Source organism: Colletotrichum aenigma (genome assembly GCF_013390185.1).
Source record: "Colletotrichum aenigma strain Cg56 chromosome Unknown KSG_Cg56_contig08, whole genome shotgun sequence".
NCBI lineage: Eukaryota > Fungi > Ascomycota > Sordariomycetes > Glomerellales > Glomerellaceae > Colletotrichum > Colletotrichum aenigma.
In genome coordinates this window covers 4,479,523-4,505,809 of record NW_023500914.1, presented here as the reverse complement: position 1 = coordinate 4,505,809, position 26,287 = coordinate 4,479,523, and the positions used below count along the sequence as shown (strand labels likewise).

The 26,287-nt window shown below is 55.3% G+C and overlaps 11 protein-coding genes across 11 annotated transcripts; 6 read left to right on the top strand and 5 right to left on the bottom strand.

Annotated features, from left to right (window-relative positions):
• Window positions 1–5: 5 nt before the first annotated feature.
• Window positions 6–1,833, bottom strand: acr-2-0 (Acriflavine sensitivity control protein acr-2; the record flags this gene model as incomplete). The annotated part of the gene is made up of 4 exons (XM_037327960.1): window positions 6–672; window positions 720–1,266; window positions 1,319–1,478; window positions 1,534–1,833. 4 exons carry the CDS (start codon window positions 1,831–1,833, stop codon window positions 6–8), a joined length of 1,674 nt encoding a protein of 557 aa, XP_037174790.1.
• A 1,488-nt stretch (window positions 1,834–3,321) lies between these two features.
• CGCA056_v012715 (uncharacterized protein) lies at window positions 3,322–4,170 on the top strand (the record flags this gene model as incomplete). Its single annotated transcript, XM_037327959.1, has 1 exon — window positions 3,322–4,170. One exon carries the CDS (start codon window positions 3,322–3,324, stop codon window positions 4,168–4,170), a length of 849 nt encoding a protein of 282 aa, XP_037174435.1.
• Window positions 4,171–4,790: 620 nt separating this feature from the next.
• On the top strand, window positions 4,791–6,589 carry CGCA056_v012714 (Uncharacterized protein; the record flags this gene model as incomplete). Its single annotated transcript, XM_037327958.1, has 6 exons — window positions 4,791–4,974; window positions 5,029–5,481; window positions 5,532–5,792; window positions 5,856–6,057; window positions 6,114–6,398; window positions 6,583–6,589. The coding sequence occupies 6 exons, from the start codon at window positions 4,791–4,793 to the stop codon at window positions 6,587–6,589; spliced, it is 1,392 nt and encodes a 463-aa protein (XP_037174434.1).
• A 924-nt stretch (window positions 6,590–7,513) lies between these two features.
• stcB-0 (putative sterigmatocystin biosynthesis P450 monooxygenase STCB) lies at window positions 7,514–9,141 on the top strand (the record flags this gene model as incomplete). The annotated part of the gene is made up of 4 exons (XM_037327957.1): window positions 7,514–7,582; window positions 7,647–8,171; window positions 8,222–8,832; window positions 8,883–9,141. 4 exons carry the CDS (start codon window positions 7,514–7,516, stop codon window positions 9,139–9,141), a joined length of 1,464 nt encoding a protein of 487 aa, XP_037173687.1.
• Window positions 9,142–9,738: 597 nt separating this feature from the next.
• Window positions 9,739–10,005, top strand: CGCA056_v012712 (uncharacterized protein; the record flags this gene model as incomplete). Its single annotated transcript, XM_037327956.1, has 1 exon — window positions 9,739–10,005. One exon carries the CDS (start codon window positions 9,739–9,741, stop codon window positions 10,003–10,005), a length of 267 nt encoding a protein of 88 aa, XP_037173993.1.
• A 282-nt stretch (window positions 10,006–10,287) lies between these two features.
• Window positions 10,288–11,409, bottom strand: CGCA056_v012711 (Zinc-type alcohol dehydrogenase-like protein; the record flags this gene model as incomplete). Its single annotated transcript, XM_037327955.1, has 2 exons — window positions 10,288–11,175; window positions 11,242–11,409. 2 exons carry the CDS (start codon window positions 11,407–11,409, stop codon window positions 10,288–10,290), a joined length of 1,056 nt encoding a protein of 351 aa, XP_037174760.1.
• A 1,831-nt stretch (window positions 11,410–13,240) lies between these two features.
• Window positions 13,241–14,096, top strand: xgeA-1 (Xyloglucan-specific endo-beta-1,4-glucanase A; the record flags this gene model as incomplete). Its single annotated transcript, XM_037327954.1, has 2 exons — window positions 13,241–13,610; window positions 13,678–14,096. 2 exons carry the CDS (start codon window positions 13,241–13,243, stop codon window positions 14,094–14,096), a joined length of 789 nt encoding a protein of 262 aa, XP_037174795.1.
• Window positions 14,097–14,233: 137 nt separating this feature from the next.
• Window positions 14,234–15,154, bottom strand: CGCA056_v012709 (putative isomerase; the record flags this gene model as incomplete). The annotated part of the gene is made up of 1 exon (XM_037327953.1): window positions 14,234–15,154. One exon carries the CDS (start codon window positions 15,152–15,154, stop codon window positions 14,234–14,236), a length of 921 nt encoding a protein of 306 aa, XP_037174196.1.
• Window positions 15,155–16,209: 1,055 nt separating this feature from the next.
• Window positions 16,210–18,486, top strand: ygeX (Diaminopropionate ammonia-lyase; the record flags this gene model as incomplete). The annotated part of the gene is made up of 1 exon (XM_037327952.1): window positions 16,210–18,486. One exon carries the CDS (start codon window positions 16,210–16,212, stop codon window positions 18,484–18,486), a length of 2,277 nt encoding a protein of 758 aa, XP_037174354.1.
• A 346-nt stretch (window positions 18,487–18,832) lies between these two features.
• BLRO-1 (Bilirubin oxidase) lies at window positions 18,833–20,682 on the bottom strand (the record flags this gene model as incomplete). The annotated part of the gene is made up of 4 exons (XM_037327951.1): window positions 18,833–20,074; window positions 20,124–20,243; window positions 20,300–20,525; window positions 20,579–20,682. The coding sequence occupies 4 exons, from the start codon at window positions 20,680–20,682 to the stop codon at window positions 18,833–18,835; spliced, it is 1,692 nt and encodes a 563-aa protein (XP_037174185.1).
• Window positions 20,683–22,916: 2,234 nt separating this feature from the next.
• dmg (Dimethylglycine oxidase) lies at window positions 22,917–25,415 on the bottom strand (the record flags this gene model as incomplete). The annotated part of the gene is made up of 1 exon (XM_037327950.1): window positions 22,917–25,415. The coding sequence occupies one exon, from the start codon at window positions 25,413–25,415 to the stop codon at window positions 22,917–22,919; it is 2,499 nt and encodes an 832-aa protein (XP_037174289.1).
• Window positions 25,416–26,287: the final 872 nt, after the last annotated feature.

Sequence of the window (26,287 nt, the reverse complement as noted above, 5' to 3'; positions counted from 1 at the left end):
TCCTTTCATACGAGAAGTAGCTCTTCGCCTGTATCATACACGTACTCAATCCATATTTTGGGGTTTGGAAGTTCCGACTGGCGCCATAATCTCTCGAGCATGTGTATGGCCTGTTCCACGTTTCGCGTCCTGACCAGTTTGTGCATGTCGAGAAGGATCTGTTTGACCGCCATCCGGTCTGAGGGGTCCCTTGCCTCGGCGCCTGCGACAAATGCCGGCCACTGGCATCCTTTGAAGTGACAATCCCTTGGGCTAATGCATCGCAGTGACTCGACTGCGGCATGGGCAACATGGGAAAGCTCGGTGGAATGTTGCCCGGCTAGAGCCCTGCGGCCGTAGATCTCAATTGCACACTTGTAGGCATGCGCCAAAGATTCTCTCTGAGACACATAATGTGGTTCAGGATAGTCCACTGCCCATTGCCGACAAGAGAACTGTTCGAGCCGCTGAAACAATTGCGATGCGCGCATGGCAAAGTCTTCATGGTGATTCTCAGCCCTCGAGGGGCACAGAAGGGAGTTAAAGCCACAGAGAATGTGCGACAGCTCCGCGGGACATCCCGTCCAACCCCGGAATTCCCCACGTCTCAAGATCGTGTAAATTCCGAGTTCGGTGAAGGTCTCAGACAAGTCTGGCTTATCGCGACACAATGTTGAGCCAAATGTTTGAAGCCTGCCGGGGTTAGTTTGTTGTCTACGCAATCTGTGCCCTTGACTTACGAGACATAAATTTCTTCAAAATAAGCACCAAAATTCCAAAACGTGGCATCATGAAGCGTGGAACCCGTTTCCCTAGCTTTGACGTCACTTCTTAGGGCAGCGCTTGTTCGTGAAACCAGCAAGGCCCGCATGCCACCAAGATGATACTTCCAGGACCGATACCCAGATTCGAGAAGCTCTACCCAAATCAGGAGCAGTGTAGACACGATAACTGCGTCCGAAGGGGTTGGGCCCGTTAATGCCAATCTCATGTGCGTTATGGCTTGCTGCTTGTGCATGAGAGCGTCTGCAAAGTCTCTGGGGCGGAGTTGCAATGCTGTCGTAGGATCATTGGGCTCGACCCTGTCTGGAATTGCCTTATGAAACAGCAAGCCATGTTTCTCTGGAGGTTCCAATGTAATCTCAGAACGCGCTCGATGATGTGCCGCGAGGGATACGATGGTATGATGAACGAGTGGGTTAGACAGTGCCATTGGCATGAACCGTCTGAACGGATTTACATATTTCTCGTCGTAGATGCTACACTCCATACAACAACGTTGATCGTCTGAAAATGAATGAGTAATGAGTGTTAAGTCAGACCAAGATTTAAGACTCACAATAAGATATGTACTCGACTGACTTGATGCCATACTGGCGGAGGATTGGGTCAGCTGGGCTTTTGAGAAGTGGACCAACCTCCCATCTGTCGATTTGTCGATCATCTTCTTCTGCCGTCGACTTTACGTCTTCATGCGTTGGATTATGCGGTTTTGGGGGCTGGTGGTGATGAGCTCGTCATATTCAGACAATAAACTATGCAGATGCGGCTTACCTTGGGCCATTCGTGGTCATAATCTTTGACGGAAGGGGCTGGGGTTGGTGATGCTGGATATGGCGTTTGTTTGTGAGCCATCTTGCGGCGGCGGCCATGTTCGACCCAGACAAGAGGTTTGTTGGGTCCATACCCCAGACACTGCAACCCCGCCCGGGTGCATTTGACGCATGCCGGCTTGAGGTTGTCGCATCTCAGGCGCCTCCGTCTGCACGTCCAGCAGGGCACATCCGCAATCAGCCCGTTGAGATGAGACCATGTGCCATCCACCACATCCACGGAGCTTTTCAGACATTCCATGGTTGCGCAAGAGTTCGTGTCCAAGAGACGGCCTCAGTACGAGGAGTTGTAGGGCTGAAAAGTTTGTTGAAGAGTCGATCAGATGAGTGTCAGGGGCTGGAAAACGACTTGCGGGAGCCGAGAAGGGAGATGTTTCATCAGAGGTCAGCCAATCAAAATAGTCGGATCATCCGCTTTTGCGCACAGACATCTCGGATTCATCTTGACCAGCCATACGAAGGAATCAAGACAATCGAAGTGCCGAACAAGCCACCGAGAAGCTCGTGTAAGATGGACAGCTTTTAATGTCGAAGCCCTCAATAAATACACTTACAGATCAATTTCGAGATTTTTTTTGATGTTCAGGCCGTTTTTGACGCCTCATCATGAACTCTTTCCCTCAAGAACTCTCAGCTGCTACACATCTTTGCTCTTACACAATCCTCTCTTGATCGCCCAATCATCATGGCGGGGGCGAACGTGATTCCAGCAAGACCACCGCCCGTCTTCAGTAAGCCCCTTGTGTTTCGAGACCGTAAAATACAATCATTCTTCGCAAAAGTCGGCGCTGTTGTTCACAGCGACATTCTCGGCTGCGATCACTCCGAATGGATCCCGGTAACCGGATACAACCACCGATATATCGATTATCTTCAGACTTTCTACAGAGTCACTGGCCTCAGCTGCAGTGGTGCGTATCTTGCTACTCAGTTCACTTATATGCACTTTACTAGAACTTGGCACAGAAGGGCAGTATTGGCTCACCGCACAGGTGGGGCAACGTTTGAAGTCAAAGCCAGACTGCTTACCGCACCTGCTGTGTGCAGACATCTCGAATGCTTTTGTCGCCTTCTCGGTGAGTTGTTCCCCGGGACTTCGCGTTGATCTTCAAAGATTTCCTACATGACACTGATCTTTCAGCATCGTCCCGTTGAGCCATTGCCAGACCGGGACACCAAAACCGAAGATTCCGAATACGAAGCATCAACCTTCAAATCCGAGCCTGAACCTTTCAAATCGTTCGCAACGGACAGCACCAAACACCATAATTCCAATGCGATCGATAACCAGCCCATTCAAAATTCTGGAAGCATCGACGCTGTTCACTTGACGCAGGGAGCCAGTCCGGCTCACCCACGCTCATCGCATGATCAATCTTCTGACTCTGACTCGTCAACTGATTCATCTTCTTGCTCATCGACAGCTTCGTCACCGTCCTCAATTTCATCTTCCCGAAGCATGAACAAAACGTCAGCATCAGGTAACACAAAGGCAGCATCCAATATCGCACACAGTTCATTCCGTCCATCACAGCCGTCAGTATTGCCATTGCTGCATAGTCGTGGCACCCAGAAAGATGCACGCCCCAGCCCTAAATCCTTACCAAAGACTCGAGAGAGTACTGCCAAGTCAACCTCCAGGAAACGACCTGCTCCTCAGCGGCCCAGGCCAAGTATCTATGATGATCCCGTGGAACCTCCGGCCAAGAGAACTTCGCGTCCTCTCACCATGAATGGATGCTCCATGGCCTCCCAGGGAGCCTCCATCATACCAGACAGGCCGCTGAAGTGGACCAAGATACACAACACTCGGTCGCATGCTCGCGAGCCTCAGCCATCCGACTCGACTCCGATGTCCACCCAGCCACCAACGCAGTCGGTCGAAGTCGTTTCCCACAAGATTTTCTCTGGTAAGGACAGCGCATCCCAGGGCATTGTACCGAATCTCGTCATACCAGGAGAATCGACACCGGAACCCGTCGTCTCAGAGATGGTCTCTCCCCAGCTTGGGCCGTGCAAAGCATGCGACGAACAGCCCTGTGGGCACCTGCGACACTTTTCAGTCCAGCTGGACGAAGAAGATGTTGAGATGCTCGATGCAACGGATGAAGTCAACATCGCCATGAACAACTGCATTCAGGCCAATAGGCTCTACGACACTATTCTCATGGCCGAGAAACCGGAGCTAGCTAAGAAGATGGCGAAGAAGGCGGTCGATATCGCGCGGGATGGGGCAGCATTTGTATCTGACTTTCGGAACCTTGTCGAACTCAACATGAACTGGATGAAAAGTTTCCCGACACTTGAGAACGCAGGGGACTTTGACCCGGTTCTTGTCACCATTCCCGCAGAGGACAGAGAAGAGATGGAGATGCGTGCTCTGGTCAAGCCTCTCAGCAGCTACTTTTGGAACATAACGGCGTTGATCGAGTCTTTGAATCTCCAGACCATACTTGTGGCAGGTGTCACCGAGCAGAAGGCGGCAAAGTGGATGGGAGACGCGCGGTGTGACGCGCTGAAGAATGCTCAAGATGCAGAGCGGGAGTTCAACACCGTGATCGAGAGGTCCTTCCAGTAAAGCGCTTGGCGGCTTAGCTGTCTTGAATTTTAACGTATGGCTTTGTCTTCATCGCCATCATTGGGCTTGTGTGCAATTGATTATTCCATCGTGGTCCCGTACACGAAGACACCCTACCGTTTATGCCGGTCCAGTTCAAAGACTGTGTCTATCACGGGTGGGTGTACTGCAAAATAATGAAAAGGGATCTTCCACCAGTCAACTTTGGAATTCGACAAGCCGTTACGTTTGCGCTGCTTCCGCGCTGCTCCCGCGCTGCTGACATCTCGGCAGTTGTTGGCATACGGTCTTGATTGGGCGGTCGATTAGAGCTGCTGTCTGAGCTCATGTTCAACCACGCGGGGTATGTGAGACATGAACTGCGGGGATATTAGAGGAGCAACAACGGTTCCAACATGATCCATTAACAACCAAAGGTGAAGAATCACTTTTGTGGATAGCCCAAGGCTTTAACAGCGAGCGTCTTTGAGTGCTGCCTTGAAAGTGGTCGGTTGCATCCTTCGAACGAGGAGACGGTTGAGCGCTGGACTGACTACCATAGACTATTATCGGCCCGGACCATGGCAACTTCAAGCCATGTTTCATGGCCACAAGGCCGTTATACTGCGTGGGGACCAACAATGAATTTCCAGGCGTTTCCAAGAAATGTGGCACACATCGACAACCTCAAGTTGGACCCAAAGCTACAACCAAAGGACTATCATATCCATGGAAGCAACAAAGACTCGAAGATTCTTTTCACGGAGGTCCAAATATTGGAATCGACAGGTCGTCAACCATACCCAGGCGATGTTCTAATCGAAGGTGGGTAACTTTGCCTAGGAAAGATACACTTTTGCGTGCTAATGGTATTGCAAGACGAGAGAATAACACATGTCGGAACCGTTCCCGGAAAGGAAGAGCTCAGATCAGACCCTTGCGTGACGGTGTTCCACAGGCAAGGAAGGACGCTGATGTCAGGGTTGGGTGACGCTCACGCACATTTGACCTGGAACGGAGGCGACTTGGCCCGCCTGGGAGACTTGCCAGTAGAGGAGCATGTACTTTTGACAATCAAAAGTGCCAAATGCTTTCTTGACTCGGCATACACGATATACGCATTCCCTTGGTGCTTGAATCAGACGGGTCTCATCCTGATTTATAGGTGTTTTGGAGCTGCCGCAGCAAAAGACCGACTTGATGTTGTTATCCGAGAGGCCATAAACTCTGGAGACATTCCAGGTCCCCGATACCTAGCCAATGCAAGAGAAATCGCGAAACCAGAAGGCGATCTGGTGGCCTCCATTACCAGATTTGCCGAGGGCCCCGAGGGTACACGTCGTCAATTTTAACACCAAAAGAACTAGGCTGATAAAACGCAGAGATGCAACAGGTTGTTCGCTCAAATATCCAGTGCATTGGGGTTGATAACGTCAAAATCAGCATGTCAGGCGAAGAGATAACAGGCAACCGCGCGGCAGAAGACTGCTACTTCACCGCTGCAGAAACTGCTGCGTGCGTCGAGGAAGCTCATCGCCATGGCAAGAGAGTATGCGCACATGCCCGAGCTCGCGACTCAGTGAAGATGTGCATCAGTCAAGGGGTGGACGTCATATTCCATGCATCCCATGTTGACGACGAAGGTAGGACTTCAGAACTTTTGCTTGGCTGTCTGCCACAAGCCTAACAATACTGAATACATGTAGGCATGGAAATGCTGGAGAAGAAGAGACATACGAGTATCGTTGCACCGGCGATCAACTGGCTCGTGGCCACTGCATATGAAGCCGAAGCGTTTGGATATACGCAGGAAGCTGCTGAAAAGGCGGGATATGTGAGAGAGCTTGATACTGCGGTTGCTGGGCTTCGAGAGATGCATCGACGCGGCATCGTCATATTGCCTGGAGGGTAAGTACAGCCTCGTTTGTATACCTAACACGATGCCTATACTCATGCACGTGTAGGGACTATGGCTTTGCGTGGACACCACATGGCACGTATGCTCGAGATCTGGAGCACTTCGTCAACTTTCTCGGATTTACGCCGCATGAAAGCATCATTGCTGCGACCGCCGGCGTAGCTGCACTCTTCATGAGGAGTCATGAATTGGGCAGAGTTCGGCCAGGATACCTTGCAGACTGCATTCTTGTAGATGGTGATCCGCTCAAGGACATTGGTATTTTGCAGGAACATAGCCGGCTCAACGTCATTGTCATCAATGGGAAGGTCCACAAGGCCGGACCATTCGAGTATTACCGAGATATGCAGCGGACTTAACATCGCGTAAGTACTTGAACTTCTCCATGTGTGGCAAGCTCCGTAAACAGGCGATAGATGGCAAATATCTTAGGCAAGCAGAATGCAAGCGGCTCAGGGCATAGTCCAAAAATAGTCAAATTGTGGAATAAAGATTGCTAATTTGCTCAAATTCAGCTGTTAGAACGGGGCACCGGAAAAGCCGCGCTCCTGGTAAAAGCAGTTGCCGGTGTTTGCTCTAACGTAGCGAGAGCTCTGTTCTGTACGGTGGGTCGACAACTGTCGTGAGATGAAATACCGAGTGAATACTCATCATACGAAGAATTTGGCTAAGCGGGCGGTACCCCACCGATTTACCAGCGATATGGCTAGCCGAACAGGACTTCGTAAGTCGATTCAAAGGCTGCGCGCGGGTAATCGATAACTTCGCGCGCGCGATCGACTTCGCGATATTGTTTGCGTACAACGTTGTACGTTGTACGTGATTCGCTACGCGATTGAAGCTGAAAGTCAGATTGGTCGAGATTAGTGGGATTACCGCCCGGTTAGCCAGAAACTACCGCGCCGATAGTAAACTCAATACGAATGAATTACTTCGTCTCAGTATGTCCATTGAGCGTGAATGAGTCGCGGATGCAGACGTTCTCAGCGGAAATTGACAACTCCGATCCCACTGTCGGCCTATAATTTGACCGTCGAATGAAGAAGAGAACACGAGAGGAAACGTGTACGGGCATCATCTATATTTCGTGGGAATAGAAACATGCCTTTGCGGCCTTCGGTGTTCGGACAATAACGCGCGGGCCGTCCTGGTGCTGGGTCTGTAAGTGGAACTATCCCACATCGGGCTCAGCAGATACCCCGCGTCCGGCTAGAATCTCAACCGTCGTCCAGACTGACCGCTGTGAAACGCGGGGAAGACAGCGGACAAGCCTCGATTCATGGACGGTAGTCGGTGTCGGCGTGGGCGATCCCCCACCGGTTCCGGGCGGGTTTTCCGGCCCCTCCCTTGGCCGTCAGCGATATTCAAAGGCGAGGCATTGGCCGCTGAACGCCAGGTTTGAAAGTCTGTTCTCACTTCAGTAGTTGCCTCTTTAAGCTCGTCGACATGCTTCTTTTGAATTTCGCGGCCGTTGGCTACGGCCTGGCGGCCATTTTTGCCGTTTTCGTTGCTCGAGTCAGTAACAAGATTCCCTTTAGATGAACTCACCGCGAGGGTTAGGTCTAATTATTCTTGACAGATGCTGTTCACCGGCTTGACATGTTCCCTGAGCCATGTTCCTGGACCATGGTACACGAGGTTCTCACACTATGGTTTGAAGTTCCAAACTCTCACCGGCCGACGCATGCACTATGTGCATTCTCTCCACCACCGATACGGGCCCGTCGTCCGGATTTCGCCCGCCGAGGTTGCCGTCGCCGATCCGGAAGGCTTCAACACGATTCACAAGATTGGCTCGGGCTTTTTGAAGGGGCCATGGTATTCGACAGTCACCGCTGGCGTCGAGCCGGGAATCTTCGCCATGGTCGATCCGAAGAAACATGCTGCGCGCCGAAAGCTCTTTGCTCGGGCGTTCACCAGTGCCTCGCTGCGACAAAATTGGGAGCGTATCGTCCGGCAGAAGGTTGAGCGGGCTGTCGAGCGGATCAAAGCCGAAGCCCTTAATGGAAAAGCCGACGTTCTGAAATGGTGGACATTGATGACGACCGATGTTATTGCCCATCTCTCGTTTGGAGAGTCGTTTGAGATGCTGGAACTGGGGGAGGTATGACTGCTTTTCCATTGAAACCCCTTCGCGCCACTTACACCGAGCAGAAAAACAGTTACATCAAAGCCCTGGAATCCGTCTTCATCTTCACCACCCTCCGCAAGGAATTGCCGCTGCTGTATTTCTTGGCACGACTCCTCCCAATCCAGTCGGTGCAGAACATCGTGCAAGCTCAAAATATTGTGGACGCGCATGCCGTCAGAGCCGCTGCAAACTTGCGCCAGAACGGGCACTCCGCAAACCTATTTGGCAACATGCTCGCCGAGTGCGAGGCCGGGGAGAAGTCGGACCTGACTCCCGAGAAGGTCCAAGCCGAAGCCGGGAACCTCATCGTCGCTGGGTCCGATACAACGTCCGTGACATTGACGTACTTGGTATGGGTTGTACTAAGGAAACCTGATCTACAGGCGAGATTGGAGGAGGAGCTTGCCGGACTGGGTGACGACTTTGACGACGCCGCTTTGGAGAAGTTGCCGCTTCTAAATGCGGTGATTGACGAGACTCTTCGTCTCCATGGCGCTGCCCCAGGAAATCTTCCTCGATCAGTGCCTCCCAGTGGCGCAACATTTGGAGGTTTCTTCGTCCCTGGAGGCACCGTAGTTGAGACGCAAGCGTACACCCTTCACCGGCACCCGAACGTATACCCCGATCCGTTGAGGTAAGTTGGTTTCCTATTGCTACATCGCAGTTTTTCTGACTTCATCGCAGGTTTGATGAGAGGCGGTTCCTCGACCAGGAGTCGCTTTCGAAGCAGCAGAAGCAGCTGTTCTCGCCCTTTGGAGCCGGCACCCGCGTCTGCATCGGGCTACACCTGGCTCGCATGGAGCTGCGACTTGCCACTGCCGTCTTCTTTCGGAACTGTCGGGGCGTGCGACTTGCGGACAATATGACGGACGATAAAATGGAGATGCAGAACTTTTTCTTGATCAGCCCGGTCGGACATCACTGCGACGTTACTCTCAGGTGATTTTGGGGGAGCAAGGTATGTGTTGATTGATCAAGAGGGAAAAGCCCGGCAGGAAGTAATCTGCGACTGAAAGGGGTTGTTTGCCTGAACTCTGCGCTTTCTTTGATGGCTCTACTGGGTTAATCAAGCAAATTGGACTCATATGGCCCTCAAGAAGATTGATGTCACCTCTAAGCATGTCAAAGGTCAACGGTTCGTACGTGATGAGAGTTGTGATTCAAAATGGCCAGAATCTAGTTTGGTGTGGGACTCATCCTGGTTGCCTGGGCATGTGAAGTTGAGGAAATAGGAATAAACAACTTCATCTGAACCAGTCGGCTCCGGGCCATGCAACAAAGGCAGCACAGATTATTATGCTGCAGGCGCATGATTTCTCTGTGTCTCCCAATGAGATGGCGCCCGGGCTCGGCCATGACGTATCCAGCTTTTGTGGGCCCATGATGCAAGCAAGACGAAGGCTGGGTATTTCTCCAACTCGTCCGCAGCGTCTCACATGCAACTGTTCTTGATTCCTGCCTCTCACTAATACCAGACCATCAGAGAAAAACCAAGCAATTTCTACTCAAGAACCAAACCGAACTCCGAAACATACCCAAAATGCCCATCTGGAGCTCCTCATTCGTTTCCTTCTCCTCCTCCGTCTCCGTCAACGGCAAGGAGAACAGCCAGCGGTACGCAAAGCAGACACAGCGATCGCCCGACGGCACAACGGTCAAGACCGCGTCCCAGAAGGGTGGAGGCCCGATGTACACCGAGACCCTGCAATACGATTCCCATGGACGCCCGGTCGTAGACGGCCGCGCGCTGCGGAGCGGTCCAAGAGAAGCCGGCCGTATCGAAGACGTATCGGACCAGAAGTCGTAGAGCGGACGCCGCAAATACCAAGGAGGAATTTAGCGGGGGCTGTACAGGTTGATGAATATTTAGAACGGAGTCATGGCAATGGGAAAGATGTATACTACAGCGCGACAATAGCGCGGGTCCAATGATTACAGCATGATACAATTGTACACATTTGTCACAGGAAGTGCTTGCAAACTGCACAAGTTTGGCGTTGCTCATGGGATGAGCTACATGGTGGTCATAACTGCATTAATTAAGCTGGCAACGCCGTCTAGCTGGCACTCCCAAAGCTACACATACTGTCTAGATCTTGACAACAACCTTGCCAAAGTGCTTCTGGTCCCACTGGTACTGGTACGCCTCCTTCACCTCCTCGAACCCAAAGATCTTCTGGTCAACGACAGGCTTGATCTTGTTCGCGTCAATCGCCTGGTTCATCTCGTCAAACTGCTGCTTCGAGCCGACGAACAGGCCGCGGATGGTGCAGATGTTGGCCAGCGCATCGAGCAGCGTCGGCTGGTCCTTGGGCGCGTCGCCGTGCGAGAGGAACCCGATGATGGAGATGACGCCCTCGAGCTTGACGGCCTTGAGCGACTGCGCGACGGTGCCCGGCCCGCCGACCTCGATGATGTGGTCCGCGCCCGCGCCGCCGGGCGTCAGGCCCTTGGCGACCTCGCCCCAGTTCGGCGTCTCCTTGTAGTTGATGACGTGGTGCGCCCCGAGCTTCTTGAGCTGCTCGCCCTTGGCGGCGGAGGACGTCGTCGCGATGACGGTCGCGCCGGCGGCGACGGCGAACTGGATCGCAGACAGGCTGACGCCGCCGGTGCCCTGGGTGAGGACGACGTCGCCGGGCTTGAGGGCCTTGGACTGGATGCCGTAGAGGGCGTTCCAGGCGGTCAGGGGCGCGCAGGGGAGGGTGCTGGCCTCGATGGCGTTGAGGGTGGACGGGGCCTTGACGAGGCCGTGTTCAGGAAAGACGGCGTACTGGCGGAGGGTGCCGTCGAGGGCACCACCGAGGCCGCTGCGGACGGCGAGCGGGGTGATGGGGTTGGACTGGTGGTGCTGGTTGAAGAGGGTGCAGATGTCGTCGCCCTCGGCGAGCTGGGTGACCTTGGGGCCGACGGCGAGGACGCGGCCGGCGCCGTCGGAGGCGGGGACGCGGGGGAAGCTGACGGGGAAGGGGTAGAGGCCCTGCGTGCGAGGGTGGTGTTAGTGTTGGTGTTCTGAAGAGGCGGTTCATGACAAGATGGGACTGACCTTGGGGATTGCGAGGTCGCGGAAGTTGAGCGAGACAGCTTCGATCTGGACGAGGACGTCGTAGTCGCCCAGTTGCGGGAGGGGAACGTCCTTCTTGAACTCGAGGGAGTCCCAGTTCTCCTTGCTGGTGCCCGTGATGGACCAGGAGTTTGTTGTCGTCGGGGCCATGGTGAAAGTGTTGATGATTGTGTTGCGCCGCTGGATCTTGTTCAGAGACGATGTTTCCGAGGCTCAATCTGCTCACGAACCACTCCATGAATGAGGCGACGCCGACTTTTGAAGGCCATTTTGCGAATCGTGGGGTTCGCAGCTCCGAGCTTCCAGCAGAGTCGACATGACGCAATGTTCAATTCATGCTGTCATTATGGACCCCGCGATGCGACACTGCTCGAACCGTTTTGACTGACTCGACAGCGGTCGCCCCCCTGTCGCGGCCCCGTTCCGCCCATCACTCCCGCCTTTTGCCCGGGCTGTTCGGAATTGAAGCTCGGGGATCGTGGTTGAAGAGGGGCGGCAGTTGGCGATGTCGCCTCGTCTGATTAATCCAAGCTGACAGCCAGTGGGATGGACCTGTCAAGGCCTGCTTGGTGGTAGGAGGTGCCGTCAGGGCGGTGACGATCGGCTCATTTCTGCGGAGAAGATGGGCTGGTTTTAGGTGGAGGATGCGTAAAAATTCTTCGACGCCTGGCCGATCGTCTCTGGAATGGTCGTGGGGCCGGTGCTGCAGGTCCATGTTTGTGGGTTGGCGAGTTGCCGGATTATCAAGCATTGCCGATCGGGCGAAGGGGTTTGGCATGCGGCTGCTGACAAACTGTGAATAGCCTCAGTTGGGTCGGTGGGAGGGCTAAGTACAATAAGGTCAATATGCTCGCTTGTTGCACCAGGTGCATGTGTGATGGTGGTTGGTTTATGGCATCTTCATACCGCCTTGGGATGGTTCGCAGCAAGTTTGCATCAACCCAGGGATGTGACAGGAACCTAGATGAAGAACGATGATTGAATGTCAACTTAGAGTGCCCATCTACGACGGATTGGGCAATCTTGACGGCAGAAGATGACGAAGTCTGGACTTCACCAGTCGATCTGGCCACGCCCTCAAGTGTTTGAGAAGCTGCAGACGACCGAGGGGCGAGATTGTCTAAATCTAGCATGGGCTTGCTCAATGGCAGTCTTTCATCGCTCTATTACGGACAGAGCATTTGCATCCTCACGACGTCCGTCCAACAGAGTTGGCCCCATTACGAGTGTATATACCATCATTTCCGCACGCCTGGATGATGCATTGGATACGTGTGATCCGCGTACACAGAGCTGAGCGTTAAATACGGTTCCCGCGTTGCACCCGAGTTGCTCGGAAAAAGCCACAGCATCACGACCCCAATCCAGTGGAGCTGCAGATCAAAAGATATCAAGGCGAAAACAAAGGACGACATGAACATGGCACTCCCCGGATATCGCAGACCCCAGGTCCACGCAGCAATTCGCTTGCTTGGATATTTCCTATGCACATTTATCACCCCCGAGTCTAGACCCCGCTGCCACGCGCTCCACAATCAAAAGTCAATCAAGCTGCCGAGCGCTAGGAACCCGTGGTCCCGGCAGGAGAGATTGCCTCGCGGGAGCGGGTGGTCAGATTGCTAGGGTCATTCACTTTCGACGTGAAAGATGATTGCTCTGGGGGTTTTATTCCCAGCGTTCCAGTGAGCAGCAGCTCTCCCGCTGCCGCTGCCGTCCTCCTGGACTGCGCTGATCAGCGGGCGGGTTTCAGATTGACGAGCGAATATGGTCCGTTGTTTACGACGACAACATGGTCTGCATATTACTCGCCCCCTACCCGTCTCCACGAGACATGAGAAGCGTATCCGAAAGGTTCGGATTAGCTGGCAAGGAGATGCTTAAAAGAAGATGAGCTGCGTGTAACAGTGATGAGAGGTGTTGGGCGAACAACACTCCTTTCCACCACCCACAGTCTTTACAGCTCAAAACCTCTCCCACAACAATGCACATCACCCGGTACCTTGCCCCCGCCGTGCTGGCCACGGCCGCCGCCGCGGAGACGCAGTTCTGCGGCGCGCCGAACGACTACGAGGTGCTCATGGGCACGCCGTGGATCGTGTACTCGATGAACTACAACTACAAGTCCATCAGCGGCTCGTGCTGCACGGGGTACGCTGGCACGTCGGGCTCGGGCGACGCGCAGCGCATCGAGTGGAGCAGCGTGTGGAAGATCGACCCGACGGTGAACAAGGACGTCGTCAAGGGGTACTCGTTCATCGGGCTCACGCAGAATCTGGAGACGCGGCTGAGCGATATCGCGAGCATCCCGAGCACGTACGACTGGGCCGTGTCGAACACGTCTGCATACAAGGGTGGGCGGTGCTGCCACCAGCAATGGAAAGACGAACAAGAGGGATGATGACTGACAGACGCATATAGGCAACGTGGTGTACGACTTCATGACTTCCGACACCAAGGGCGACAGCACGTCGTCGGCGGCGCAGGAGCTGATGCTCTGGCTGCGGTACGAGGGCGGGCAGGTGCCGATCGGGTGGGCGGAGGGCCCGACGGCGACGATTGACGGGCTGTACGGCAAGGACGGGTGGAAGCTGTACCAGGGCAAGAACACGGACACGGGCATCACGGTGTCGTCGCTGCTGGTGCCGGAGGACAGCCAGTTTGGCGACCTGGAGAGCGGCGCGTTTGAGGGAGACATCAAGGACTGGCTCGTGGCGCTGGCGAAGCAGGGCGTCTTCTCGGAGAGCACGTACGTCAACGTCGGCAACGCAGGCATGGAGCCGTACTGGGGCACCGTCACGTTCAACAACACGCTCGGCTTGAGGATCAACCTCCAGTAGATTGGAGAGTGTATCCTCGAGGACAGGTGGAGGGTGTGAGATGACTCCTGGAGAGTGAGTGTGGTATATATTCTTTCACTTCTTTGTATACTGTTTCTGTCACATCGCTGTAGATGAAGACAAAGACTCGTCAGCGTTTATTGCCTGAGTGTGATGACGCCGCTCATGACCTTGGTCGCCTTCCCGCCGAGATGCAGAGTCTCGAGCTTGCGGGTGCCGTCGGCGGCGGTGGTGACGGTGGAATCAACGTAGATGTTACTCCGGCGACCCATCTCGACACCCTGGGTGATTTCGAAGCTGAACGACTCCTCTTTCAAAACATGGATGCTGAGGTAGCTGGACAGGGCGCAGGCGGCGCTGCCCGTGGCGGGGTCCTCGAGGGTAGGCGTGATGAGGCGGGTGCGGATCTTGTGCACCTCGTGGCCGTCGACGGTCTCAGTCCCGAGACGGACAAAGTAGTAGGGCGAAATGAAGGTGTCGCGCCAGCCCTCGTCCAGCAGCTCATTTTGGCGGAAGTCGATGGGGCCGTGTTTGGCAGACCCCAGAGCCTCGAGGGAGGGCAGCTCGGTGAGGGCAAAGGTCATGCCATTCACGATACTGAAGATGGGGGCGTTCTCCTCGGCGGCGGCGATATCACCCGCGGCATCGCTGAAGGGGCCGGGGCCGAGGCTCTTCAGGCGATTCTGGTGCAGGCGGACGTTGTGGGGGATGGCGGCGCGGACGGAGTCGGGGCCGGTGGTTTCGAGGGCGATGGGGCCGGCTTTGGCGCGGAGCTCGGTGACGCCGCGGGGCTGCAGGAAGACAGCGGTGCCGACGGTGGGGTGGCCAGCGAAGGGCAGCTCGTCCTGGGGGGTGAAGATGTCGAAGCGGCGCGTGGTGGAGGAGGCGTCGTCGGTCTCGTGCACAAAGGTGGTCTCGGAGTAGTTGAACTCGCGGGCGACGGCCTGTTTCTGTGCCTGCGTCAGGGTCACCGCGGCCGGGATCGTGACGATGGCCAGGGGGTTGCCCTCGAAGGGCGTGTCGGTGAAGACGTCGACGGTCGTGTAGGGGAGCTCCATGTTTGGTGTTTACTTAATGAGTACGTACATAAGGCTCAGATGACAGATTGTGTATGAGATGATGCTTGAGATGGTGATGGAAGGCCTCCACTGGTTTAAATGGACGTCGGGCACGCCCTTTGCGCCTTTGCATGTCATTTCAACTCGGGCAGACCCCGCTGGAGATTGACTCACAGTGAGTGACTCACTGAGCCGTCTCTAATCGTTCTGAAGGATGTTCTTTAGGGGGGGCCGTCGTCTAGGGTACCTCAATTTACAGCATGTGTTTTCATTGCTCTTCCTCTGTGTCCTCTATGTGTTGTGACAGAGACGCCCTGTGATGCGTTTCAGTAGGGACGGGACCATAGGGGACAGACATGTCCAGTGGGCAGCCAAGATAGGTACAATGACTGCCAAATAAAGTCAGATGCCTGTACCTTAAGATAGGTAGCCTGGCCTATTCCCATTCTTGTCCGGGCGCTGTAACGGCGGGCAATATGTGCGCTATGGCTTCCGAACACATAAAAGCTATCAGCTGTGTGGTTGCTAAATACGCTCCCTTTGTAACATCTCAGTGAGAGTCATAAGACCTTACTTACTTTACCTTAATTACTAGCTTTATTGAAGAGCCCCTGTCACTAGAAAGATCTCACTCATTAAAAAAGCTCCCACTGCTAGATAAGACTACCCCTTACCTAGGTACTGAATACACACCTACTCACTGCCCAGGAAGAGACGAAGAGGAAACTATGAAAAGTCCATCCATCTATAGATTGTAGGCATATGACATGGACTTGGACATGTACTTGTCATGGGTTGGCCCCGCCTTAAGCACTAAAGACCGGCTCCGGTCTCTGCCCGGTGTCACGAAAGGGCGGAACCGTCTGCCGTCCTCCGCCCCGGGAAACTGTCGAAAACGCCTTTTCAATCTCTGTTGCTTTCTTGCGCTCCTCAAATCCCACGTTGGTCATTTTGACCTTCAACGCACAAAATGCACATTAATAACACATGCCACCAGCGTCTTCGCACGCATCGTCAATGAACCATCTTCAGAACCGCAGCTGAGCACCTTCATCATGGCCTCCGGACGAAGAAGCGTCTACATCAACCCCCGCGCCAGGCCCCTCGGCCGCGACATCGATACGTCCGCCGTCCAGGCCTTCCACCGGCAGCTCCCCTCCTTCGACCGCACCCCTCTCGTCTCCCTCGACGCCCTCGCCCGCGACCTCGGCGTCAAAGCCGTCTTCCTCAAAGACGAGAGCAACAGGCTCGGCCTCCCCGCCTTCAAGATCCTCGGCGCATCATGGGGCACTTACCGCGCCATAACAGCCCACCTCGCCCTGCCCGCCGACACGCCCCTCGACGACGTCGCCCACGCAGCCCAGAAGAACTCTATTTCTCTCTACGCTGCGACCGAGGGCAATCACGGCAGGGCTGTCGCCTTCATGGCCCGCATCCTCGGCATCCCAGCGCACATCTACGTCCCGCGCAGCGTCAACGGCGACGCGGCAACTCTCATCGCCTCCGAGGGCGCCCACGTCGCCGTCAGCGACTCCCACTACGACGGCGCCGTTCTCGAGGCCTGGCGCGCCTCCAAGTCTGTCCCGGGCGGCTTGCTCATCCAGGACAACGCCTTTGAAGGCTACGAGCAGATCCCCGCCTGGATCGTCGAGGGCTACTCCACCCTCGTCGTCGAGGCCGAGGAGCAGGTCGCCGAGCAGGGCCTCGCTCCGACGCTGATGGTCTCCCCCGTCGGCGTCGGCTCCCTCGCCCACGCCGTCGTCTCCCACTGCAAATCCGCCGGCCGCGATCACGCCGTGCTGACCGTCGAGCCCGACAGCGCGCCGTGTCTGTGGAAGAGCCTGCGCGCCGGCGAGCCCGTCTCGGTGCACACGTCGAGCACCATCATGGACGGCCTCAACTGCGGCACCGTCTCCCTCACGGCGTGGGCGGATCTGCAGGCTGGTGTCGACGCGAGCGCTACCGTGTCGGACTTTGAAGCGCAGCGGGGAGTCGAGTATCTCGAGACCGAGGGCGTGCAGAGCGGGCCCTGTGGCGGCGCGACTGTTGCTGCGCTCCGGCGTCTCGCGGAGGTGAGCCCGCGGCCGGCATGTCTGTCGGAGGATTCTGTCGTTGTGCTGCTCAACACCGAGGGTCGGAGGAAATACAAGAAGCCTATTGATGTTTCTGTTGATGACCCTGTCGGGCTGACACAGATCCTGACGACCATCGATTCGTCTAACCCTGACCTCTCCAAGGCGTCTGGCGCAGGCGAGGCGGAGATTGCAAGCTACATCTCGGCCTGGTTGCAGCACCGTGATATCGAGGCACACTGGCTGGAAAGCACAAAACCCGGCCGCCCGTCCGTCGTCGGTGTCCTGCGCGGCAAGGGCGGCGGCAAGTCAATCATGCTCAACGGGCACATTGACACCGTCAGCCTGGGCAGCTACTCGCCGGACCTCGATCCTCTCAGCGGCGAGTTAAAGGCAGAGGATGGCGGCAGGATCTACGGCCGCGGGTGTCTGGACATGAAGGCCGGTGTTGCCGCCGCCATGTCAGCGATGGCGCAGTTCAGCTCAGAGGGCGGCTCTTCTCTCCGCGGAGACGTCATTTTAGCTGCCGTGGCCGACGAGGAGAACTTTTCCTTCGGCACCGAGGAGGTCCTCGCGGCGGGGTGGAGAGCCGACGCGGCCATCATCCCCGAACCGACGCAGCAGGAGGTCATCTTCGCGCACAAGGGGTTTCTATGGGTTGAGATTGACGTTCTCGGCGTCGCTGCCCACGGTTCCATGCCAAACAAGGGCGTTGATGCAATCTTGCTTGCTGGGGCGGTGCAGACTGCCTTCTTGGGGTATGCAAAGGGGCTGCCGTCAGATGGCCGTCTGGGCAAAGCGTCGTTGCACGGCGGGCTCATCCAAGGCGGCGAGGAGCCTTCGAGTTATCCGGACAAGTGCACACTGACTGTCGAGTTTCGCATCGTTCCGTCGCAGTCGAGGGAGTCCATCCTGCGTGATGTGGAAGGAATTCTCGCGGGGATAGCTTCGAGCACGCCGGATTTCAAGTACGCCCCGCCGCGTGTGACATTCGAACGCCCCTGTTTCGCGCTGGAGGCCAACGACAAGTTTCTCACAGACTTTGTCTCCCACGTGTTGAGAGTCACCGGCAGTGTGCCCGAGCCCAATGGCATGCCTTTCTGGTGCGATGCCGCGCTGCTGCATAAAGTCGGTATTCCGTCGATAGTGTATGGACCAAAGGGCTTTGGGCTTCATGGGAAGGAGGAGTGGGTTAGCGTGGATAGTCTTCGCGAGGTTACTGCCGTGATGACAAGCGTTATTGAGGACTTTTGCGCATAGATGACGATAGACTTGACATGAAAAGAAATAGACTTGCATTAGAGTTCGTCACAAGATAGAGTTCCATGGGTAACTTTGCGACTTCCACCTTCATTTGAGGTGAATGCTCTTGAAATTCAAATCTATTCGTTCCAAGTATTCACAGTCTACATACTTTGACCCACGAAGTCGCTCTTCTGAATAGTGGTCAAAGACACCTGGTTCATCTCCAAAACATTGATAGAAGAATGCTTCGTTGTTTTTGTGTGAATGGTTTTAGAATTCTAGATTACACTCGTTGTAATATGTATAAATAAAAATATGTTCGCCTTAATCTTACAAAATCTTACATCCCTACCTCGCAACATCACCCCTCAATCTCATCAACCTGCTCCATCCTCTTTCCGCGCCTCATCTTCACACCACCGCGGGCAGCCCAATACTGATCCAGCCTCTGCAAAACCTCCGCCTCATTATTATACGGCTGCAGCGCCGCCATCGCCTGCACCTTCTGCACAACCGCATCCGCCTGAAACGCCGCCGCCGAGACCGGCACCGCCCTCCATCTTGCCTCCATCGGGTCCGCAAAAGACGTCTCAGTATACCCCAAGTCCGCCAGCGCCGTCACATTAAACGCCGCCATCATCTCGTGGTCCTCGTGGATAAGATTATGACAGTGGAACATGTACACCCCGTCCCACGGTGCATAGTGCGCCTCCACGCGGACGACCTCCCCGGCATCCAGCCATACCACGTCCTTTAGCCCAGCAGCCTCGTACGCGAGCACAGGGCGCTTCGCCTTGGTCCGGCTGAGGATGCGGAAGTCGACGAGATGCACGTGGATCGGGTGCGTCCAGCCGCCGCCGCCGTTCTCGAACTCCCAGATCTCGACGGTGCCGCGCGGGACGCGGGCCAGCACGCGGTTCGCCACGTCGCTGAAGCCGACGCCGTTGATCTGCCACTCACCGTTGGACCGGTGGAATTTGAAGCGCCGGTCGACGCCGTCGCCCTGCCGCGGCGGGAAGGGCACGTCGCGGAGTTTGGCGGGGACGAGGGAGGTGTCTGCGGCGGTGGCGGATTTGCCTACGATGAAGCGCATCACTTGGTCTGTGAAGCCGTAGTCTGTGTCCTTGCCGACGTCTTTCTGGTTTAGAAGTGAGATGTTCTGTCCCGCGTATCCGGAAAAGTCGACCACGACCTCCCACCGCTCCGCCATGGACATGGTGAGGGTGCTCGTGGTGATCGGGCCAGTGAGCAGTCCGGCGTCAGATGCAATAACTTGAAACGGGATGTTGGCACCGCCGGTCTGGCGCCTGAAGTAGAGGATGAAGGAGCGCGAGACGGCGGCGTTGAGGAAGCGCAGACGGTACTTGCGCGGCTCGACCTTGAAGAAGGGCCACGGCTGGCCGTTGACGTGGATCACGTCGCCCCAGAGGCTGTCGGTCTCGCCGGCGGGCGAGAAGAGGGAGCCGTCGGCGTTGTACTGCTTCGAGGACAGCACGAGGGGGATGTCGTTGACGCCGTAGCCCGTCGGGAGGCCGAGCGCGTCTTCGGCGGGGTCTTGGACGATGTACGCGCCGGCCTGGCCAAAGTAGGCGTTGACTGCGGTCTGTGGCGGCGAGTTAGTCTAGCTCAAGGTCAGTCTGAGAGAGCCTTACGATGTCCATGGCGTGGTCGTGGTACCACAGGAAGCGGGCACTCTGGCTGTTGGGGTAGTAGTAGTCCTTGTACTCTCCAGGCTGGATCCTGTCTTCGGCCCATCCGTCCCAAGGGGCTCTCTTCAGCAGTGTTAGCCCCAACTATTAAATCTCAACTCTGAATTGGGACATCCTACCGAAGGGGATCCATGCAAATGGACGGCGCTTGGCAGCGTGGCCTTGTTGGTGAATCTCACAACCGTCTCACGACCTCTGGGGACGAGAAACGTGGGGCCGGGTGAAAGTCCATCATAACCAACGAGCGAAGCCGGTCCCTTGTTCGGGTAGACCTGCTGCTTGAAGGGCACAATGTCGACCTCGTAGTAGTCAATCTGCTTGTTGGTGACCGGGTTGGTGATTGACCTACAAAATGTCAGAATTGGTCCACATCACTTGTCACTTCGTCACAAACTTACATCTTGGGCTGCTTCACCGGCGGGATGGGCAACGGGAACTGGTAAAAGAACCTGTACTCGGGACTCAGCCAGTCTTTCGCTGACGACCCTTCGAAAAGGGCCATCGCGGCCACGAGGTGAGAAGCCCGGAAGAGCATCTTGGACGAGGTTGGTAAAGATCGAAGAGACGAGAGAAGCAGGACCTTGTTTGTCACAAAACAAAACTTCACTGGCGAGCACCAAAAGATGTAATACGAGAGATGGCAATTGCGGATCTATATACGTCTGACGAGAGCCCCCTTCCCCCGCGGAGCCTCATCCAGATCCTCAGCAAGTTCGTATAACACCAATAATCACCCGAGTGGCGCTGCGTGTCTGTCTAGACTATTGCTGTTGTGCTCCCGGCCTCAGCAGTCCGAACGTGCATGCAAACGAAGAACATTCTGCGTGGTGGCTCAGACTGCAGCTTTTCTACAAGATGAGAGAATCTGGGCTTTTGTCGCTGGCTTTCGTTGGCGGTCGTCGGTGATCGGATGATCCCTTGGCAGTCAGCGCATCCTAAACCCAGCCGTTCCTGCAGAAACTGTGCATCCCTGCGAGGTTTAGGGGCAGTCTTGACCTCTCGGCGAGTCAAGCAATTGCCAAGTTTGGCACGAATAGATGCACGGCGAACAAGCGACCCGACGAGTCGGTTCAGCTGGCGTTGCGCAGAAGCCGTGCATGCAGCTTTATTCTGGGCAGTGAATCGTGGTAATCGGCGCTAGAAGCAGATCACTCGGAAGATTTCTGAGAATGTGAAGCCACCGTCACCCTTGGCATTTTGTCAGGCGGCGTGGGATGGACAGGAGAATTGTTCGGTGCGCAGTTGCGCAAGGACTCTACGTCGATGCGGAGGAAGAAACCAGGTGCGGCTCGAGGGCTTCTTCGCTGGCCATCTTTTCGAAGCACCATCCAACCGGCTGCTGCCGCGGCAACAATGGCTGCCAAGACACGCCGCTGGGGGCACGTTTGTTCCCCCACGGAGCTGGACTTCGGACTGCAGGTCTGAGCGCAGAGACCGAGGGGCCCCTATTCCTTTTGTGTTATCATTTCCCCTTCTATTGGTATCTGGAGAAAATGACGCTTGTCTGTGTTGTTTGTTAAATGGGCCGTTCACAACATTACTCGAGAATGGGTGAACATGGCCGACCACAGCGACATGAGCAGAGCGCTTAGGTTGCTATATTGTCACAAGCGCTCTTCTCCTACCGTAGGGGTCATGAACTAAGAACAGTAAAATGAAGTGAGATACGCAAAGTCAAATCTAACATACCGATACACTGATATTTCATGTTTGTTTTGTGAAGTTGGGTAGCCTGGTTCATATGACATCTTCAGTGATAAAACCCTCTTAACATACTTTAGTGAGTTAGTTATCCAGCTAATCTCTCATCTCACCATTCACTTATTTGCTATAATTGTCAATAATACTGTACGAAATCAAGTTGCTTCCCATCAAGTCGACCTGGCGTAAGTGTAGCGCTATTCAGCTGCCTGACGTGATATTGTTAGTACAGGCTGCATCTTACAGCTCTTTGTACCCACCCCTGTTCCTTGTAGTCGGGGCAGACGGAATTGCTTGTGAATTACTTGCCGTCGAATCAGAGGATACTTTGGATTTTCCAGTGTCAGGAATTGTCATTGGCGGGCGTTGGCGAGGGAAGATCCCACACTCTACCTTCGGCAGTACCCGAGGCGTATGATAGTCTGTCAGCTTACTGTCAGTGCCTCGGTGTTCGTTATAGACTCCGAGTGAAATCATCAGACAGAAAGTTTCGAGCCAGGATACCAGGACATCCCTGTGTCGAGGCTTTTGAGACTTATCCTGAATACCTTCTCTGCAGTCGACGGCGTGGCAGCCAGCGCGTCACGGAGAATGTTCGCCGGATGTCTCACGAATCACACAGAATCTCCCGATAAAATTGGAACCAGCTTCGGTAGGCCTGTAACATTGTTCCTTGTACTATTCTGGCTGGACTTCCCACCGCCGGTGCGATTATTGACAGGGCTGGCGGCCGTTGAACCTTTGCTGAAATTTGGGGTAAAACTTGAACGTCAGAATATTGTACAAGGTCATGATTGCAGACGCCCGGGTGTGGGAAACCGACTGAAGAATCATTCTCAAATGCTGAGTCATGGTGATTGCGTGCTTAGTTGCTGAAATGTTGTGCTTGTAGATTCAAGGAGTAGAAGCCAATGAGGCGCAACCAAAGGTTTTGAGATATAGTCACATCTCTATGCAACCGGAAGCAAGGGGTAAGTCTTAAAGGCAAATTTCATTTCATGAATCATTATAAAACCAACCGAAATGCCAGAGTAATTACAGACGAGACCTAATTGCCACCTTTGATCCATCATTAACGCCCGCAGCCAGCTGATACAGAGGCTCTGCCGTCACAGTTGCCTTGATCCGGCGGCCAAAGTACTCAATCTCAACTCCATCTCCCTCCTTAAGCGTACTTGGTAGATAGCTGTAGGCAATTGGCTTGCCAAATGTGTACCCAAATGCCGCGTTGGTCACGTAACCGACTGCCTTGCCGTCCAAGAACACCGGTTCCTTTCCAAGCACAACAGACTGGCCGTCATCGACCGTGAGACAGCGTAGTCTCCTTGCCGGCGCAGACTGAGACAGCTTCTTGACAGCAGCATGGCCTACGTATCCCTGCTTGTTCGTGTCAATGGCAAAAGCGAGTCCTGCCTCGAACGGGTTGTTCTCCGTCGTGACATCGGAGCCGTAACTCCGGAACCCTGCCTCAAGCCGCAGGGCATTAAATGCGCTGCGACCAGCCGCGATAACACCATGCGGTCGGCCAGCTTGCCAAAGTGCATCCCAGAGACGTTGGCCATTCTCAGCGCTCGTGTAAATCTCCCAACCAGACTCTCCGACAAAGGACAGCCTGATTGCCAACACCGGGATACCCGCAATGATGGCGGCCTTGACGTGAGAATCCGGCAGCGCCTTGTTGGTGAAGTCGTCTGAGCTGATGGCTGCCACGATGTCCGCGGATCGAGGACCCCAGAGTCCAATGCCGCATGTCCCGCCGGTGACATCTCTCACTTGAGCCCACTTGCTCGGGTTCTTCTTGGCCTGCAGACGAGCTTCCCTCGCCAGGTATGCTTGGTCAATAGGCCCGTTTACAGCAAGTTGGAAGACGTCCTCGAGCAGACGTGCTACGAAAATATCGCTCTTGACGCCACCCTGCTCGTCGAGAAGCAGGGTAAAGGTGACGCTGCCCGGCTTTTTAGAGACGTCGCTTGTTGTCATGCGCTGAAGCAGATCGACAGCTCCAGGGCCAGAGACTTCCACCCGACGGATGGGCGTCAAGTCGTACATCGCAGCCGCTGTGCGCGTCTTCCACGCTTCGGCGGCGGCGATTGGAGAGTAGTATCGCGCAGACCACGCATCGCGCTCCCGTGACTTCCACTTGTCAGGCAACTGTTTAACAAGATCGGCGTTTGACTCGAACCACTGGGGCCGCTCCCACCCGCCTGCTTCGAGGAAATAAGCACCAAGCTCGCGCTGGCGGGCGTGGAAAGGACTGACGCGCAGGTTGCGCGGGGACTCTTTTGGTTGAAGGGGATGTAAGACGTCGTAGACTTCGACGAAGTTTTGTTGGCACGTCTCGTTGACGTAGGCGGGTGTAAGTTGGACCTGCTCGAAGCGGGAGATGTCGCACTCGGACAGGTCGATTTCTGCCCTGCCCGTGGTGAGCAGCTGGGCAACTGCGCGTGCGACACCGGCCGAATGTGTTACCCAGACTGCCTCTGCTACCCAGAAGCCCTCAAGATTGGGGGCTCTTCCAACGAGAGGTCCGCCGTCGGGAGTGAAGGACATGATGCCGTTGAAACCGTAAGCGATCTCCGTCTCGCCTAGAGCAGGAAGGATCTTCTTGGTCAAGTCCCATGCCGGCTTGAAGTCCTCGGGTGTGAAGTCCATCCGCGAGGGCATGTTGTCCTCGTTAACATGCTCCGGCGTTTCGCCCAGTGAAGCGGCGACCACGGGCAGAGGACGGTGGCCGTAGAAGCCGATGCCGTATGAGTCGCCATGTTCACGATAGTAAAGATCGCGGTCCTGGTGTCGCAAGATTGGTAGTCTGGCTCCGTTGGGCTCCGAGTTCTTCCCCTTCTGCGCGGGGACAGGGGTCGTCTTTGCGTATTGATGACCGACGGGCAGCAGAGGGATGGGTAGGCCAATCATGGCTCCCACCTCGACGCCCCAGAAGCCAGCACAAGACAGGACGATATCGGCGGGGATTGTGCCGTTCTTGGTGGTGACACCGGTGACATGGCCGTCCTTCTGCTCAATGCCGGTGACTGGGGTCCGGTCGAGGTACCGAACACCGGCCTTCCGGGTGCGCTCAATCAGCAGCTGGACTGCGCGGGCGGCCAGGGCTAAGCCGTCGGTTGGAATGTGCAGGCCGCCGAGGACGATGTCTTTGTTCAAAAGTGGGTAGATCTGCTGGCACTCATCGGCGCTAAGGAGGTGTGCCTCAATGCCCCATGACGAGGCATAGCCGTGTTTCCGCTTGAGATCCTCGAGTCTCTCTGGGGTTTCTGCCACTTCCAGGCCGCCCACCTGGTTGAAGCACTCGATTGATAGCAGCTTTTCCACCGTGTACTTGGCGAAATAACTCAAGGTTTTCGAGCCGTTGGTCTGAAATACGAGGCCGGGGGCGTGGGATGTTGAGCCCCCTGGCATGTCCAGCGGCCCCTGCTCGACCACGGTGATATTGCTCCATCCGCGAGAGACCAGCTCGTCGGCGATGTTGGTGCCAATGATGCCGGCTCCGATAATGACGACGCGCTGTGATGAAGCCATGGTCGGCACGTACAAGTGAAGTATCGCGATGCCGAACGAAGATTGTGTGAAGAATGATGGAAGTCTTTCCTTCTTCAATGCACTACATGCTCTACAAGTTACACGATGACTTATAACAACCAGGTAGAGCTCACCACAGCTCTGTCTCCAAACCCCGCATCAGACTAGTTTGCATCATGTTCCGATAAGGTACTAGAAACTAACCCGGCTATTGATAGTAACTTCAAGACGTATCCCGGTCAACTCGACCTGGAGCGGTCACATGATCGGCTTAAGGAAACCGATGCCGACCGGTCTCGACGCGCGTGGCCAAGACTGCGCACCTTCAATACCACCACCTCATCGCCACGTAAACTTCATACACACCCGATTCGGTCGTGATACGGTCATTTTTCGCAAACAAAGATAGCCCGGATAGCCCCGGTACCGCGACATCTGTTTACCATACCCCCGGGTTCGGCGAGCGGAGAGCGGGCAATGGCTGGCGGGACGAGCGAGACGATCCCCTCTCAGATCACCCGGTTCCAAGCATTCGTTGGGCACTTATCAAGCATTCTTCTTCGGGTTGATGCAGTACATACTATGCAGTAGCGGCCCCTCGCTGTGGAGTGATGATAACGTGGGGCTCAGCAGCCCCCTACCGATTCCCGGCTTATGCTTCTTCCACATACCCACACATCGAGATCACATTCTCGTCAACCAACCTCCGTTGTCGGAATTGGGAAACATCATGATGCCGCTGACACGCTGGATGAGTCCGATTGATCCGCGATCCAACCAGACCACCATGATTACTGATGTGATGAACCAGGATGCCGAACCGACCGTCTCACACCCCAGCCAACCACGTCCTTCGCGATGTTTATCATACG